The sequence below is a fragment of the Odocoileus virginianus genome, chromosome 22, assembly GCF_023699985.2.
Source record: "Odocoileus virginianus isolate 20LAN1187 ecotype Illinois chromosome 22, Ovbor_1.2, whole genome shotgun sequence".
Classification (NCBI taxonomy): domain Eukaryota; kingdom Metazoa; phylum Chordata; class Mammalia; order Artiodactyla; family Cervidae; genus Odocoileus; species Odocoileus virginianus.
In genome coordinates, this window is record NC_069695.1 from 32,043,248 (window position 1) to 32,059,942 (window position 16,695).

At 43.6% G+C, this 16,695-nt stretch overlaps 1 protein-coding gene across 1 annotated transcript; it reads left to right on the forward strand.

Moving 5' to 3' along the window:
- Window positions 1-495: 495 nt before the first annotated feature.
- Window positions 496-9,067, forward strand: TTR (transthyretin). The gene is made up of 4 exons (XM_020902015.2): window positions 496-605; window positions 1,897-2,027; window positions 5,276-5,411; window positions 8,817-9,067. The coding sequence occupies exons 1-4, from the start codon at window positions 537-539 to the stop codon at window positions 8,922-8,924; spliced, it is 444 nt and encodes a 147-aa protein (XP_020757674.1). The 5' UTR covers window positions 496-536; the 3' UTR covers window positions 8,925-9,067.
- The last annotated feature ends 7,628 nt before the right edge of the window (window positions 9,068-16,695 follow it).

A 16,695-nucleotide genomic window follows, 5' to 3' on the forward strand; every position in this document is an offset into this window, starting at 1 on the left:
CAGACGAGGCTGGTGGGCTACAGTCCATGGGGTCACAAGGAGTCAGACACGACTGAGCACAGCCAAATATCATTCCATGTGAAATAAATTATCATGACTTGCATTGATCATTTAAAATAAATGATAAAATGTGTAGAAAGTGGAAAAACATGCATAGAAATATTATGGAGAAAAAACATTCCAAGAATGTTACTGCATCCAGCCGAGCACAGACAAGAATATTTTTGCTTTGTTTTGATGGTTTTGTTTTGGTGATTTAGCTGGTCAAATGACCTGTTAAGAATATTTCCATAAAGGCTTTTTTTTTTTTTAAAAAGGAATATTTCATAGAGCTAATGTTCTGATGCTCTAATCTCTCTAGGCAAGGTTCATATTTGTGTGGGTTACTTATTCTCCCTTTGTTGACTAAGTCAATAATCAGAATCAGCAGGTTTGGAGTCCGGTTGGCAGGGATCAGCAGCTTGGCTGGGGTGAAGTGAGTATAAAAGTCTGGAGCTGGGGGCAGTCTGCTCAGGGACCCAGCAGTTTTTGGCAGGATGGCTTCCTTCCGTCTGTTCCTCCTTTGCCTCGCTGGACTGGTGTTTGTGTCTGAGGCTGGCCCTCCGGTGAGTGTCTGACTCTCTGATGTTCTTTCATCTGTCTCCTGTGGATGAAGTACAAGTGACTTCTTCCTGCTTTGCAAACCAGCTTTTGTTACTGGGGACAGGGCAGCCAGCATCTATTTTTAAATGTCATTGATCCAAACTTCAAAAAGAATGAAGTTCTGCAGAGCTTACTAAACTGGGGCTCGGATCCTGGGCGCCCTCCTCTATGACTTTGCAGTGGTGCCTCGGTTCCCTCAGATAAATGGTAGAAATAAAGATCTGATATTCTGGAAACTGTGACTACTGAGTTTTCAGAAGCTTGACCTTTGATAAAGCTGATTTTCCTTTAGCTAATCAAAATGTATGTACCGATTAATTCTTCAAAGGCTTGGTGAACAAACTTCTAGTCCAATATCTAATTCTTAAATCCCCTAGTATAGTGGTCCCCAACATTTTTGGCACCAGGGACTGGTTTCATGGAAAACAGTTTTTCTACAGACTGGAAGGTGGGGGGTGGGGGGTGGTTGGGGGATGATTTAAGAGTATTATATTTATCTGCACTTTATTTCTATCATTATGATATCAGCTCCACCTCAGATCATCAGGCATTAGATCCCAGAAGTTGGGGGTGCTTGGCTTAGAAGAATAAAACTATTAAAAGGATCATAAAATCACCTGACTTTATTTTACAGCAACTAGTAAGAAGGAAATGCTACACCAACAGCTGAGTAAAATGTTCTCAGGAAAAGCTATTTGGTCCTGTGCTATACTTAGTCACTCAGTCTTGTCTGCTTCTTTGTGACCCCACGGACCATAGCCCACCAGGCTCCTCTGTCCATGGGATTCTCCAGGCAAGAATACTGGAGTGGGTTGCCATGCCCTCCTCCAGGGGATCTTCCCAACTCAGAGATCGAACCCAGGTCTCCTGCACTACAGGCAGATTCTTTACCAGCTGAGCTACCAGGGAAGCCCCTATTTGGTTCTGTGGCATATTATATCTTTGCAGTAACTCCACTCAGATGAGGAGGCTTAACAAAGCCACTCTTCTCAGAGGGGCCATTATCCCCCTTCAAGTTCATAATGCACACCCCACTGGAGCACAGCATGTCCGGAGGCAGAAACTATTCTTTCTTTGGAGACAATTGTGTCTGTGTTACACTGAGTAAGGGAAGTTAATTAACCAGCCATCCATCTGTTGCTGAAAATGGGGTTCTTCATCCTTCTTGCCTTGTTCCTGGTCTCACACCACAAAGATGCAGCCTGTGGCTCTGACCAACTTTGTTGCCTTGTCACTTGTCTTCTCTCCACCCAGGGCGCTGGTGAACCCAAGTGTCCTCTGATGGTCAAGGTCCTGGATGCCGTCCGGGGCAGTCCTGCTGCGAACGTGGGTGTGAAGGTGTTCAAGAAGGCTGCTGATGAGACCTGGGAGCCATTTGCCTCGGGGTGAGCTGCCTGGGGCTCCCAGACATGGGGCTTGGTTATATCTTTCCATTCCCCCATCACTCGTTGGTATGCCTTCACATAACCACTCAAGCTGAGAGTCCTTGTCTTGCGATGTTAGGAAACATGTAGAATTTGTGTTAATATATTAATGGAAGGAAAGGAATTGAGGGGCAGCACGGACTAGGCAGATGGCTGTAGTTTATCTGGATCACACTGTTACCTAAAGGGGGACCCCATCTAGGGCCCGAGAGTGGGCTCCTGTCTAACCCTTGAAAATGAATTGTCAGAGGAGATACATGTGCTGACAAAGCAAAAGACTTTATTGGGAAGGGACACCCAAGTGGAGAGCAGCAGGGGGAAGAGCCTAGAAGGACCGCTCTTACTCCTGGCTCGCAGTCTCAGGGTTTATGGAGGTGGGCTGGGCTTTCTCGGTTGTCTCTGGCCAATCATTTTGCTTGTGCCCATGTTTGGTCTGACTCAGGGTCCCACCTGGTGGCAAGCACACCTCTCAGCCAAGATGGATTCCAGCCCAAGGGTTTCTGGGAAGTTGGCAGGACACATGGTCTGGCATCTCCTCCCTCCTTTTGACCCCTCCTGAATTCTCCTGGTTAGTTTTTGGCAGCAGCTCTGGGTTACTTATCAGGACCTCCTGTTGTGAGACAGCTCAGGCAAGCAGTTATTACTGTGCCCTGGCCAATGCAGGTGGGTTCAGCCAAAGTGTCCCTCATAACATCATTCACTAAGGGGACCAGCAAGTAGATTGAAAATGTGGGCAGAGGGAACGTGGGCCCTAAGAAGGATGCCCTCTTGCCTGGCCCAGCTGGGAGGGACCAGGACCCTGAACAGCTTCCCATCCCCCCACTCCAGTTCACCACCTTCTGAGGTCACAAACCACTCGAAAAGGGTGATGAAAACTGTGAATTCCATGCCAAGAAAAATGCACATATGCATACACCTACAAAAATGTGTATTTAATTTCAGGAGCTCCAGGTTCCTAGATGCCTTCACATATCACTCAAGCTGAGAGTCCTTGATTTGTGCTATTAGGAAAGATGTAGAATTTATGTTCATATATTAGTGAAAGAAAAGGAATTGAGGGATAGTGCGGACTAGGCAGCTGTCCATAGTTTATCTGGATCATCCCGAGTCCAGGGCTGTTGTCCAGCAAAGCCTAGTGGAGCATCTGCTCTGTGAGGCTGGGATTGCCAAGCTCCGTAAGAAAGGACACAGAAGAGAAAAGTACATGACATCAAGTACAGACCCAGACCAGCCTGGCATCCGCCCCACCAGGAGCCCAAATGATTTCTCCCCTTCTCTGGCTGCTTTAGAACTTTCATAGCGTTTCTCCACCTCTACTAGTAACTGTTTCAAAGAAAATACATATTAGTAAATCTAAACCAACTAACTAAAAGAATGAACAATTAAGAAACCCTCAGTACCAAGCAATACTGCTAAGTGTTTATGTCTCCCAGTAACAGAGAGTCTGTGGGTTCTAACTGGATCCCAAGAATCACACAGTGACGCTTCATCCATCACCTCATGCTAAGTCACTTCAGTCGTGTCTGACTCTTCATGACCCTACGGGCCATAGCCCACCAGGATTCTCAGTCCATGGAATTCTCCAGGCAAGCATACTGGAGTGGGTTGCCATGCCCTCCTCCAGGGGATCTTCCCAACCCAGGGATCGAACCCATGTCTCTTACGTCTTCTGTATTGGCAGGCTGATTCTTTTCCACCAACTAACTAAAAGAATGAACAACCAAGAAATCCTCAGCACCAAGCAATACTTCTAAGTGTTTATGTCTCCCAGGAAGAGATTTTCTGTGGGTTTTAATTGAACCCCAAGAATCACATGATGACTCTTTATCCATCACTGGAAAGACCATTTTCTTTGGTGTGGTTTCAACTGAGTTTCTATTTGTTAATTCATTTATGTTTCTATAAAAAGCCAAGCACACCATGGAAAGTAATTAAGAGAATATTCTAAGCATGAGATAAAATGGATGCCATAAGATGTTTGTGGGAATTTTTTTTTCTGATGACAAAAAAGGGAAAATCAATGTTTTCTTCCTGGCAAAGAAAAAAGGTGGGAGAGTAATGAACAGAGCCATTCTGTCTTAGTCTGTCTAGTTTTTGCTGTCTAATTGAGAATGATTTCTAACACCAGCTCAAGCAGGTTGTCATTTTAGTTGCCAGGTGGGTCTGACTCTTTGCGACCCCCTTTATTGTGTAGCCCACCAGGCTCTTCTGTCCACGGGATTTCCGAGGCAAGAATACTGGAGTATTTTCTTCTCCAGGGGATCTTTCCAACCCAGGGGTAGACCCCACGTCTCCTGCATTGGCAGGTGGATTCTTTACCACTGAACCATCAGGGAAGCCTATCAAATGAGTACTTATACGGAAATAGAAGTTGCTTAGTTTAAAAAGAAAAATGAATTGCCTAGTATTTGTTGATGGCTCAGAGCTGCCAAGGAGCTTAGTTATGTAAACAACGAGTCAGATGCAGGTTTCTCCTTGTACTCTGGGGTTCCCACCGTGTGCACAGGTGATACCACCTCTGGAAGACACTCTCACACCACAGGGGAGAGGAGCGAGGCCCTGGGGTCGAAGGCACCGCAGTCAGAGCAGCTCACAGCCACTTCCAGGGCACTCACGAAACTTCACCCAGACACCAATGGTTAGTTGCAAAGTCTCTTTTTGAAGTGAAAGCTCATAAGAGAAAAAAAAAAAAATCTACAACGAGCTTTTGGAAACATTCCCGACAAGTTTTCTGTTAGTTAATTTTAGACAGTCACTAGAATTTCCCCTATCCTGACCTAATTGAGGGGGAAAAAAATTATATATATATCTTCACATGGGCAGGTAAGCTCCCCGGGAGAAGGGAATGGTTACCTTCTGCAGTATTCTGGACTTCCCTGGTGGCTCAGATGGTCAAGAATCTGCCTGCAAGGCAGGAGACTCAGGATCAGTCCCTGGGTCAGGAAGATCCCCTGGAGAAGGAAATGGTTACACACTCCCGTATTCTGGCCTGGAGAACTGCATGAACAGAGGAGCCTAGGTGGGCTACAATCCATGGGGTCACAAAGACTCAGACACAGCTAAGTGACTAACACACACACGCCCATACACAAACTGTATATGTGAGTGTGTGTGCGTGTGTTGTGTTTGTGTGTCCGTGTGTGGTGTCACCTTGCCATGGCATTTATTCCCTCAATGCCTAACTTAACCTGGACTTTTGCACCTTTTAGGAAAACCAGTGAATCTGGAGAGCTCCACAGGCTCACCACAGAGGACAAATTTGTAGAAGGACTATACAAAGTGGAATTAGACACCAAATCCTACTGGAAGTCACTTGGCATTACCCCGTTCCATGAATATGCAGAGGTGAGTGTAAGGATGCTAGCATTGTTTTTTATTTTTTGTCTGTTTGCAATCCCAGGAAATGTGCCGCTTGCGCTTTGCACACCACAGAAAAGTCAGAAAGAAAATATCAGATTAGTACAGTGCTTTTCCCATTTCTCTAATCAGAAATCCACAAAACTCTGAAAAGCAAACTTCTTCTTTGTTTGACAATAATTCATTCAATAACAGGACCTGAACTTACGAGATGTTCCTGAGAGATTTCATTCCTTCCCCTGAATGTGATTATTTGTCTGCTGAAAAAATAGTAATAGATTGGATTATTAGGCAATGCTCCAGACCCCAATTTAGGGTGTTCCACAACAAAAATTAGATGCATCATTTTACTTCTCTAAAATCTGACAACTTTTTCATTCCAGAACTCATCTGGATTTCCAGAGGTTTAGATAATTGAATTTGGACAGTATATACAGAAACAGTAAATTCAAAATAATAATAGCAACACAACAGATGAAACTTATCCAGCATAGACTACTACCATTTTCTATATTTAATCTATTTGATCTTTGTAAACAACCCCTTGCAGTCATTCCTATTATTATCCCCATTTTACAGGTGAAGAAAGTGAGGCACAGGGAAGTTAAGTAACTTGTCAAGGTCATGGGGCCAGTAACAGGAGGAACAGTAATATTTGCCACCAGGGCCAGGCTGAGTTTAGCCTCGGGTGTGCTTCAGCTTTCTTCCTGTGAGAAGTTGAGCTAATAACAATAATAATAAAGACACAATCGTAACCCCTGGTTCATACTCTATTCCTCTGCCGATGAGGCAGTGGGAACCTCAAAGTTATCCCTATGTCTTCCTTGTCTGTAATTCCTCAAGTCATGTAAAACAGATGGCTGCCATGGAAATAGAATCCAGACATGCTGGTCAGAGTTAAAGATCAACTAATTGCATCAAAAATAGCTCAGCATGAAAGGGAACCATTCTCTCTGGCTTAGTCATGGATGAGACTTTTCGTTGACATAAAACGGTTCTTTTAGTAGACAGCGTTGCCAGGGAAACCTTAGGGTTGTTTGATTTCTGGGGCCCACAGGTCACCGAGGGAGCCCTATCTACCCAGACACATGTCTCTGGCTACTTCTCAGCCAGGCAACAAGATGCGGAGCTCCTGTCTTGGGTGGGTTTCAGGGTTTAGATGTTGTCCAGCACAAGACATTTGCCCCTAGAGTCGTAGACCCCACCCTGGAGCACCGGACCAACCCCCTGTAATCCTTATCCCCCTGGTCTCAGCCTGATGAGACCATCTGAGACGACTTCATTCTGTCCTGCCCATAATGTGCTATTCCCGTCCAGCAGATGGCTAGCTTCCTAGCCTGCTCTTCACTTTCAGTTTTCATTCAACAAACATTTGAAAAATGAAAACCTGCTATTGTTGAGAAGTCTGCTAGAAGCTAGAGATTCAGAAGTGAAAACACATCCCTGCCCTTGGGATGGAGGGAAAGTGACTGATGTAAGACATTGTAGGCAGGACCATGAGCCCAACTGGGAGCCTGAAGGGGTCCGGGGAAGGAGGGAGAGCGTGAGGAGTCGTCTCTAAGTCCCAGTGCCCCACCTGGATGACTGCGGTGCACGGTGGGTTCAACTATAAGTTCCTCTTTTGTCAGCTTCTGAGGAGGACCTTCCAGAACACTGCCATCCTTCAGCACTAGTCACCTCCGCCTTGGCCAATGACCCAGGCAGCCACATTAGACTTAACAAGACAAGAAATTTCCTTTGTTCCAAGAGGAACTATCAGTCCTCTCGACCTCGTGGATTTCTGAATGCAGATCATGCCATTTACAATTTTTAGGAAGAATCAAACGAGTCTGGAGGCCAACGTCATTACAAGAGATCAGAAAGTCTCCTGACCTGGTTCCAGAAACTTGGCCTTTAAGGAATGCCCTTTCTCCTGCAGAGAGATTCTTTTTTTTTGTTTCAGATTTTAAACTTTCTATTTTGTATTGGGGTATAGCCAATTAACAATGTTGTGATAGTTTCAGGTAACAGCGAAAGGACTCAGTCACACATATACATGGATCCATTCTCCCCCAACCCCTTTCCCATCCAGGCTGGCACATGACATTGAATAGAGTTCCATGTGCTATACAATAGGTCCTTGTTGGTTACCCATTTTCAATATAGCAGTGTGTACATGACCTTCCCAAACTCCCCAACTATTCCTCCCACCCAGGCAACCAAGTTTGTTTTCTAATTCTGTGGGTCTCTTTCTGTTTTGTACGTCAGTTCATTTGTATCATTTCTTTTTAGATTCCACATTTAAGGGATGCCATACACTATTTCTCCTTCTTGCAGACACTCTTAAGTGATTCTCACCTCCTCCTGCTCTGATGATATTTTTGTTTTCAGTACAGTTTAATTGGATCTTTTTTTATCCCATCCCCAAGTCATCAAGGTTTCCTTTGTCCATGTTTAAAATAAAAGGTGTTTATACAGGGTGTATTCAAATTTCAACCCAGGACCTCTGTATAAACTAAGTAAAACTAAATACCTGCTTGCTGCCTTCCACCTCCCTTCTGAACCAAGTTATCTCAACTTGCCTCACTCTGGGCACCTAGACTATTCCAGCAGTTGGAGTCTCAGCTCTATGAAACTTGCCTGAAGTATATAACTAAAGGGAACCATGCTCTCATAGACAATTTGCCCAGTTCCAAAGCTCAAAAGAGCCCCAAAATGTGTGCATTGCAGAATTCCAACATGATCTTCCATACTCTGCTTGCACTGTAAATAGAACCCTCCAATGCTTTGACTCCATATTGCATTGCATGTTATATACACAAAATACACTAATTCTTCTGCATGTTGGGAGATGCAAAGGAATGGTGGGGAAAAAAGTGTCTCGAGTTTGGAGGCAGGTGGCTTAATTCCTAGCCTGGCTCTGTCATTTCATCAACGTGGGCCAAACACCCTAACTCAGAGGTCTGGTTCACTTGTCTGTGAAATGGGAAGAATGCTCCCTTCCGGCATCAAAATTCTAGAGTCTCTAAGTATGCGGTGAGCTTGGCAACCATCATTCTCAGGCTTTTGGTCACTAATGCCAGTTTCTACATTTTCTCTTCCTTTTTCCAAAACCAACAACATGAGGCACAAGCAATTAGGAGCTCTGTGATTTCCCTCGGTCAGGTTAGAGCCACCCTGATTATCAGTGTGAATTTTGCCCCCTCAAAGAGAGATCTGACTATATGGGTGGGTGGTGGGGAGTGAAGGATCTTATTGAAAGGGCTGTGCAAGGTTCCGACAGCTTAGTTGGCCAGTATATTTGGAATTTTGCCTTTTGCACCCACTGTTCCAGAAAACAAGAAAATAAAAATAATTTCTTTGGCACTGTACTTCCTGTGGTCTCTGAATGATTCACGGTTGGGTTCCCTGCAGGTGGTGTTCACAGCCAACGACTCTGGCCTCCGCCACTACACCATCGCCGCCCTCCTCAGCCCCTACTCCTACTCCACCACCGCCCTGGTCAGCAGTCCCAAGGAGTGAGGGCGCCTGCCTCGGTGGACTTGAAGGACGAAGGACAGGACTTTGTGTAACCAAGAGTATTCCATTTTTATTAAAGCAGTGTTTTCACTTTATAAGCTATGTTAGAAACTGGGCAGAAACAATAAAACATGCCTATTAAAGCACTTCCCATTTCATTTGTACTTGCTTTTTTTGATTCCCTTGTCATCCTCTCAAGGAAAAAAAAAAAAAAGAATCTAAACTTGACAGAGATGCAAAAGAACTAAAAGAAATGTCTCCAGACGTGCTCTGGGGAACTCCCAAATTTCCACTGTTTTTCAAGCTAAGCACATATTCATTCTGGTTGGTGGCTATTCAAAACACACATTCTGAAAATGAGAAAGCTATCTTTGCCTCTCACCTTTGGTGAGTAGCAAAAGGCAAATCCTAAAGTCCTCTTCTTCAATCTGTGCATTTCCTTTAAGGGCTTTACTGATCTCAAGAGTAGCCCAGCTCCAGTGGGACAGACTTAAGTGACTCAAGCCCTGTAATCCGACGCAGACTAGGAGATGTGATCAGTGGACCCTCGCACCCCTAATTCACCTAGATTAACCCAAAATTCAGGTAGTGAGAGACTGCTCTATGCCAAGCATTACTTTAGATGCTGTGATCCTAAGGACAGACAGAGTGCCTGCATATGAAGAGCTCACAGCCTTTTAAGAAGATAACCGTGTCAACATGATTTGACAAGGGCTATGGTCCAAGGCAGGCTTCCCCAATGGCTCAGTGAAGACTCCACCTGCCAGTGGAACAGACCTGTGTTCAATCTCTGGGTTGGAAAGATTCCCCTGGAGAAGGAAATGGCAGCCCACTCCAGTATTCTTGCCTGGAGAATCCCATGGACGGAGGAGTGCGGCAGGCTATAGTCCACAGCATCGCGAAGAGTTGGACACAACTGAAGCCACTTAGCACACATGCAGGATGATAACAAGATTCAAAAATGGAGAGAAGACAGTGTATCGATTCTCTGCAGCCCAAATCCACAGAGATGAACACATCTGTGTAGCTGACCCACTGGACTTCCTACTCATCTCAGCGAGAGAGAACAGACAATACTCTCACTGAGAAAGGATTAGATCCTACAGAAGGATTTTATGCTCTGGCTGGGAGACTCGGGGGAGTCTAAGAAAGTGGAACTTCACTCTAGATTGGATGTCATCATAAAGTGGGGGCAATTCTATGACTGTCTCTGTTTATCTGTAGGGCAGACAGACCGGTGCAGATACAAAGCTGTACTTAGAAAAGCAGACACAGTTACTTCTTTCAGTGAGAAGGGAGGTTTGAGATCTTGTGAGTGCCACAGTGATTTTTTTTTTTTCTGGCTTTATCATGGTCTTAGACCGACACTGTCTGATGTTCGGTGAGATTGTCACACCCAACAGAGCACCAACAGCCCCAACCAGCTTGTAATAACCTTGAGGCCAGTTCCCGGAAGTCAGGAGGCCTTCCCACCCTCTTCCTCAATGTCTATAGAGCTGCTGATCTGCAAAATATCAGCAAATAGCTGAGATAGCTTTGTTGTGAAAGGGGGAGAGAATTAGAAAAATCCATTAAGTCTTGGTGCCAGTGGTAAAGAATCCACCTGTCAATGCAGAAGACTTAAGAAATGCGGGTTTGATCATTGAGTTGGGAAGATCCCCTGGAGGAGAGTGTGGCAACTCACTCTAGTTTCTTGCCTGGAGAATCCCCTGGACAGAGGAGCCTGGTGGCCTACAGTCAGTGAGGTTGTAAAGAGTTGGACACGACCGAAGCCACTGAGCCTGCATGCACACATGAAAACTTAGGCATCAGTGCTGGACAGCGGATTGAATGGACCAGCCCATAAGTGAGCTTGGAAACACGGGCAAAGGGCAGATTTGTAGTCAGCAATGGTGAGCTCAATTTTAGCCACACCAAGCTTGAAGTGATCAAGCCAGTTTTCAATCTCACACCTTGGAAATCAGAACTGGGTATACACATACAACCAGAAAACAAAACTCACTATTATTAAAATACCTCCTGAAACATTTGGATAGCCCCTGCTGAACAAGGAAATTTAGGATACTTACGCTTTATAACCTGTATTTTGTTCACAAAGGTGACCCTTCTAAGAACTTTTATTTCTCACCCAAACCCTCAGTATTATAACCATTCCTTTATGTCTCGGTTCACAGAACACCCCGCCCCCCTTAACCCCATGACTACTTCTTCCTGTCTTTCAAAATGGAAATGAGCTCAGAATCAATTCCATTTTCCTCGCGCCCCATTCTCTGTGGGTTAGAACTGCCCCAGTTAATTTAAAGCCGAGGCAGATGGTAATTCATCTCTGGCAATCAAGGCAAGTGCTGAGGTCTGTTCCAGAACCACTGTCGTCAGCAGGGAGAGTGCGGTTACATGTAGCTGCTTAAATAAGCCCTGAGATGTGGAGCTTCTTCGGGGGCTCGGCAGTCACCCACTTTCTGCAGCCGTCACTGACGTGGCTCCTGGGGAGGCCGAAGGTTGGGAGACTGGGTGTAAGGCGGGAATGCAGCGGTGGGCTTGGGAGAGGGCACTGGGCTGTTGGGTAAGTCCTGGCAGCTGCCCAGATGAAGACCCGCACTGAGCTGAAAGCACACGACTCAACTGCCTTCCTCGGGAAAGGGTATTTGGAAAATACACGGGAGTGTATTTCCAAGCACACGGAAGACAGTTCCGGGTACACAGTCAGGGCTCAGTAATTATCTGCTGAAGGAATGAACAGAAAGTTGGCTCCAGGTAGGCAAATAGTTCTCCTCTGAGCCTTTACAAGTCCCCTGGGTTTTACCAGGGCATGTTCCCCTCTCACACAGACGTGTGAGAAACAGCGCCATGAAATGGACCGGTTTGTTGGGAAACACTAAAAGGCTATCAGCTCCTGGGAGTAATCTCAAATACTCAGTGCCAAGTTCTGCATCCTTGGATTGACTTCAAGAATGTAAGTCACTGAGAATGTCTACTGTAAAATCAGTTGATTTAAAATGTCCCATTGAGTGCCTGGCTAGCTCAGTCAATACAGCATGAGACTCTAAAATGTTCCATTGCCTAGGCCCAGGACCAAAAGAAAAAGACCTTCATTCAAAACCACAACTAAAGCCCACTGAGTGGGTTTTGCCTCATTGTCTTAAAAGGCAAAGACCCTCTGCCATTCCAGGTCTCCCCATAGAGAAGCAGGACTGGATGGGGGGGCCTGCCTGGGGCACTGCAGACGGTCTGAGCCCTGCAGGGAAGATGCGGCTTTGCCAGAGGCAAGACCCTGCCTGTCCAGGCATACTCTGTGTAGAGGCAAATACCCAGCAAACTTTGCAAATGCTCTATAATGAATTTGTTGTTCAGTCGTTCAGTCATGTCCGACTCTTTGTGATCCCATGGACTGCAGCACACCCGGCTTCCTTGTCCTTCACCATTTCCTGGAGTTTGCTCAAACTTATGTCTACTGAGTCGATGATGCCATCCAACCATCTCATCCCCTATTGTCCCCTTCTCTTCCTGTCTTCAGCGTATTTCCCAGCAATAGGGTCTTTTCCAATAAGTTGGCTCTTCCCATCAGGTGGCCAAACTATTGGAGTATCAGTTTCAGCATCAGTCCTTCCAATGCATATTCAGGGTTGATTTCCTTTAGAATTGACTGGTTTGATCTCCTTGCAGTTTAAGGGACTCTCAAGAGTCTTCTCCAGCACCACAGTTTGAAAGCATCAATTCAATTCTATAATGAACACTATGGCTCTATCGCCAGCATCTGTTCCATCCATCTCTTTTCCACTGAGTAGCAAAGAAAATGCTCTTACTCTTAGCTCCCAGAGATGGGGAATGCAAGCTTCTCCGTCTAAGTCAACCAGTGAAATCTTTGTCCTGGTGTTTAACTTAGGAGCACTTGAGGTCTAAAATGGCCCAATCAGAAGGAAACCCAGGGCTTCTCTTTCCTGATGAGATCAAACGACATGTTTCCTGGAAGAACACAGTTCTGGGAGGTACTGGCTGCCATCTTATGACCACGAAGGGAGCGATCTCAGGAGAGAGCCAGTTCCAGAAAGGTGGCAAGTCAGTCTTGATGACAAGGCAGAGCAGCTGAAGCACTGAATATTTCTCAAATTTTCAGTGGCATTAACCAATAATATCCTCACTTTTCAAGAGCATTTGATTCAGTTTCTGTAAATCAACTTTATTTAAAACAATGACTTTTTAAAATGTTTTATGTTTTTTAAAAAGTTTTTAAGGTAATTTAGAACAGCTTTAGATGTACTAATTTAGTTATTTTGTCACCTGTGACAGAAACATCTCAGTTGATATTCATCTCCTCTTGATAAAAAAAAGTACAAAAGAATCAGGAAGGGTTTGAAAATAGGTTTTTGCATGTATATTATTAAATTGAAAGAATTTATCCTATGATTTAATAAAATTGGCAGTTTTCTCAAAGATACTATAATAATGTCCAATAAACTAAAATTATGGTAACCCCCAGTTATACCACCATAGAATGTTATTAATAGACTAGACCACCATAAAATGTACCACCATAGAATGTTATTAATAGAATATGATAAACATATTTAAAGTTGCAACCATAATTTGAAATAAATTTTCATGCTCTAATTTCCCATGAACAATTACTAATATTTCTATGTGATCTTTATAACTTTTAATTTTTGAAAAATTTATCTTATTACAGTTTAATTACACCCTGCTCATAATGTGATATACTTAGTCTCAACTTTTTGCACTTGTAGCTAATGCTGTAATGAACATTTTAGGAAGCATATAGATTTTTGCTTCTGTTGAATTAAGTGAATGATGTAACATTTCTAAAGTTTTTAACTCAGGCTGATGCCTTGGATATCAAGCTGCCTGAAAAACAGTCTTGTCTCCACCATTACAAGCTCTTTGATTTTGGACAGATTATATAAACTTACTTTGCCTTGGTTTCATTTGTAAAATAGGAATAATCATAGCACCACCTCCAGAGAGTTATTTAAAACCAATTGTCATAAGACACATTAAGGAGTTTAAAGCAATGCACATGTGTGCTAAGTCGATTCAATCGTGTCCAACTCTTTGCGACCCCATGGACTATAGCCCGCCAGGTTCCTCTGTCCGTGGAATTCTCCAGGCAAGAATACTGGAGTGGGATGCCGTGCCCTCCTCCAGGGGATCTTCCTGACCCAGGGATCAAACCCGAGTCTCTTACCTCTTTTGCATTGGTAGGCAGGTTCTTTACCACTAGCACCACCTGGAAAGCCCAAAACATGCACTGGATACATTAAGTTCTTAAGAACTGTAACTAAAAGTATTATTATTTGGAATAATATAGAACATGAACACATTAATGTCATAAATTCTATGACACTGAAGACTTACTAGTTCTTATTAAGTTTTTTGCCACTTTGATAAGATATATAATTATAGCTCACAATTGCTTTACTTTTTACTTGATTACTAAACATTTCTCCTGGATTTATTTTTCCTGTGTTGTTTATTCCCTTTACTAGACACATTTTTCAAGTTATGTCTAACAGTCTAAAATGTATGAGACTTATTAATTCACAGAATATGTACATCAGTTTCCTCTTGATGATTTAACAAATACCACAAATTCAGTGGCTTAAAACAACCCCAATTTATTCTCTTACACGTCCAGAGGTCCGAAGTCCAAAATCAAGGTGTTGGCAGAGGTGTGTTCCCTCTGGATACTTGGCCTCAAAAAGTAGTTCTCTGGCTTTTAAAAATTTCCGGAGGCCATTTGCCTCCTTGACTCATCACCCCTCCTTATAAGGACAATTTGCAATTACACTGGATCTCTCAAATAATCCAGGGACTTCCCTGGTGGTCCAGTGGAGAAGACTCCGAGCTCCCAATGCAGGTGGCCCAGGTTCAGTCCCTGGTGGGGGAATTAGATCCCACATGCTGTAACTAAAGATCCTGCATGCCACAACAAAGATGGAAGATCCCGAGTCTTACAACTAAGACCTGTGCAGCCAAATAAATAAAGCGTCACACCTGCAAAGTTCCTGGCACAGGTTCTGGGAATTAGCATGCGGGTGGCCATTATTCTGTCTGACATCGTACAGGTATTGATTCATCCAACACACACTGATTGAGACCTGGTGCTGGAGCTGCAAGGATGCGTTAAGACAGAGGGTTTGCCTGCAAGGAATTCATGTCTGTTCTTAGCAATGGAGACAGACATGAAAGGGAAAGAGAGAGGGAGAGGGGGAGGGAGGGAGGAGAAAAGGCAGGAAAGGAAACAAGGAAGGGAAGTCAGCATTGCCACAAAGAGAGTAAAATGCTATAGCAACAGAACAGAAAAACTTGTTTTCATTCCTGGGATCCTAGAGGCCTCAACAGAGGAAAGGACAACTAAGCTTGTCCTCCCAAGCAGGAGGCAGGCACGTAAGCAGGAAAAAGCCATTTCTGGAGAGGAGGCTGAATTGCAGAGGGACAAAGATTTGAGAGTACATTAAATATGCAGAGAAAGGCAAGCAATTTGGTTTAGTTAGTTAGAGGCTAGGAGATTTCAGATCAAAGTAGCAAAAGACTGAAGGGCTGTGCTAAGAAGCCGAAATCCTGTAGGCAACAGGGAAGTTAGTGAAGGTAAATAAATGAGCTGATTTGACCCAGGTTTTCGAGATCCCAGCATTGAGTCTAGGGTGGACTGACAGGGATGCCTGAAGGCTGTCACAACTGTCCAGGGGACGGCAGTAAATTCCATTTATACATATTTTAAATTGATATGTAACAAAAGAAATGGGAACGAAAGAAATAAACTAGTTGATTTCAAAGTTACCTTCCTGATCTAAAGTTCTGTGGTTTCATGATTCTATTTGTTCTCCCAAAGGGATTGGGAATTATATTTTAGCTACCAGGCCTAGAATAAAAAATTGTATTTGCTGCACTCCCAGTAATAGACTAAATTCTAATTTCCCCTACAGGAGTCCAGGAGAAGGAAATGGCAACCTATTCCAGTATTCTTGCCTGGAGAATTTCACGGGCAGAGGAGCCGGGCCGGCTACAGTCCATGGGATCGCAAAGAGTTGGACTCGAATGAGCAACTAACACTTACTTACAATAAATGACTCATAAAAGAAGTATTTAGATAAATAGCTACTAAAACTTTTATTACTCCTATTTCCTCCAACATATACTAATAAGCCTAGTTTTTTCCCTTACAAAAGCACACTATAAAGCAATGCCATATTTTTTTGTAACCCAGAAGCAGCAAAACTCAGACTGCAGACTTAGAAAAACAAGCAATGCTTGCTGTTCAGCTTTTCTTTTTTTTAACTTTAATAAATTATTGGACTTTGAAGTTAAACGTCTAGAGTCAGGCATTCATTTCTAGAAAGGTTTTTATACAACCTTAACAATGCAAAGTAAATTGTACAAAAAAAGAAAAACACTCAGTAAAAAATAGGAAGAAAATAAGACCCTGCAAAATGCATTAGGGACATTTATATAACGCAGCAAGAACAGTGATCGAATAGGAATCATCATCTTTCTACTTGTTAAGGTTGATCACCAGCTAATGAAAGACAAACTCATTAAACATTTGTTCTGCTTTGTTCTAATCATTTTTAAAATTTGTTTCTGTTTAAGATCTATTTTAGGGTTTGCTTTTTAAATTGGATTTTGTGATTATATAAAAAAACCCGGACACAGTTCCAGTTGCTAACTATTTAAAAATGTATTAAAGGCTCAATCTCACTGCCAGTCCTGTGCCCTCCGCCCCCTGCCACTCTCTTCCCCACAGGCCATTTTTATTAGT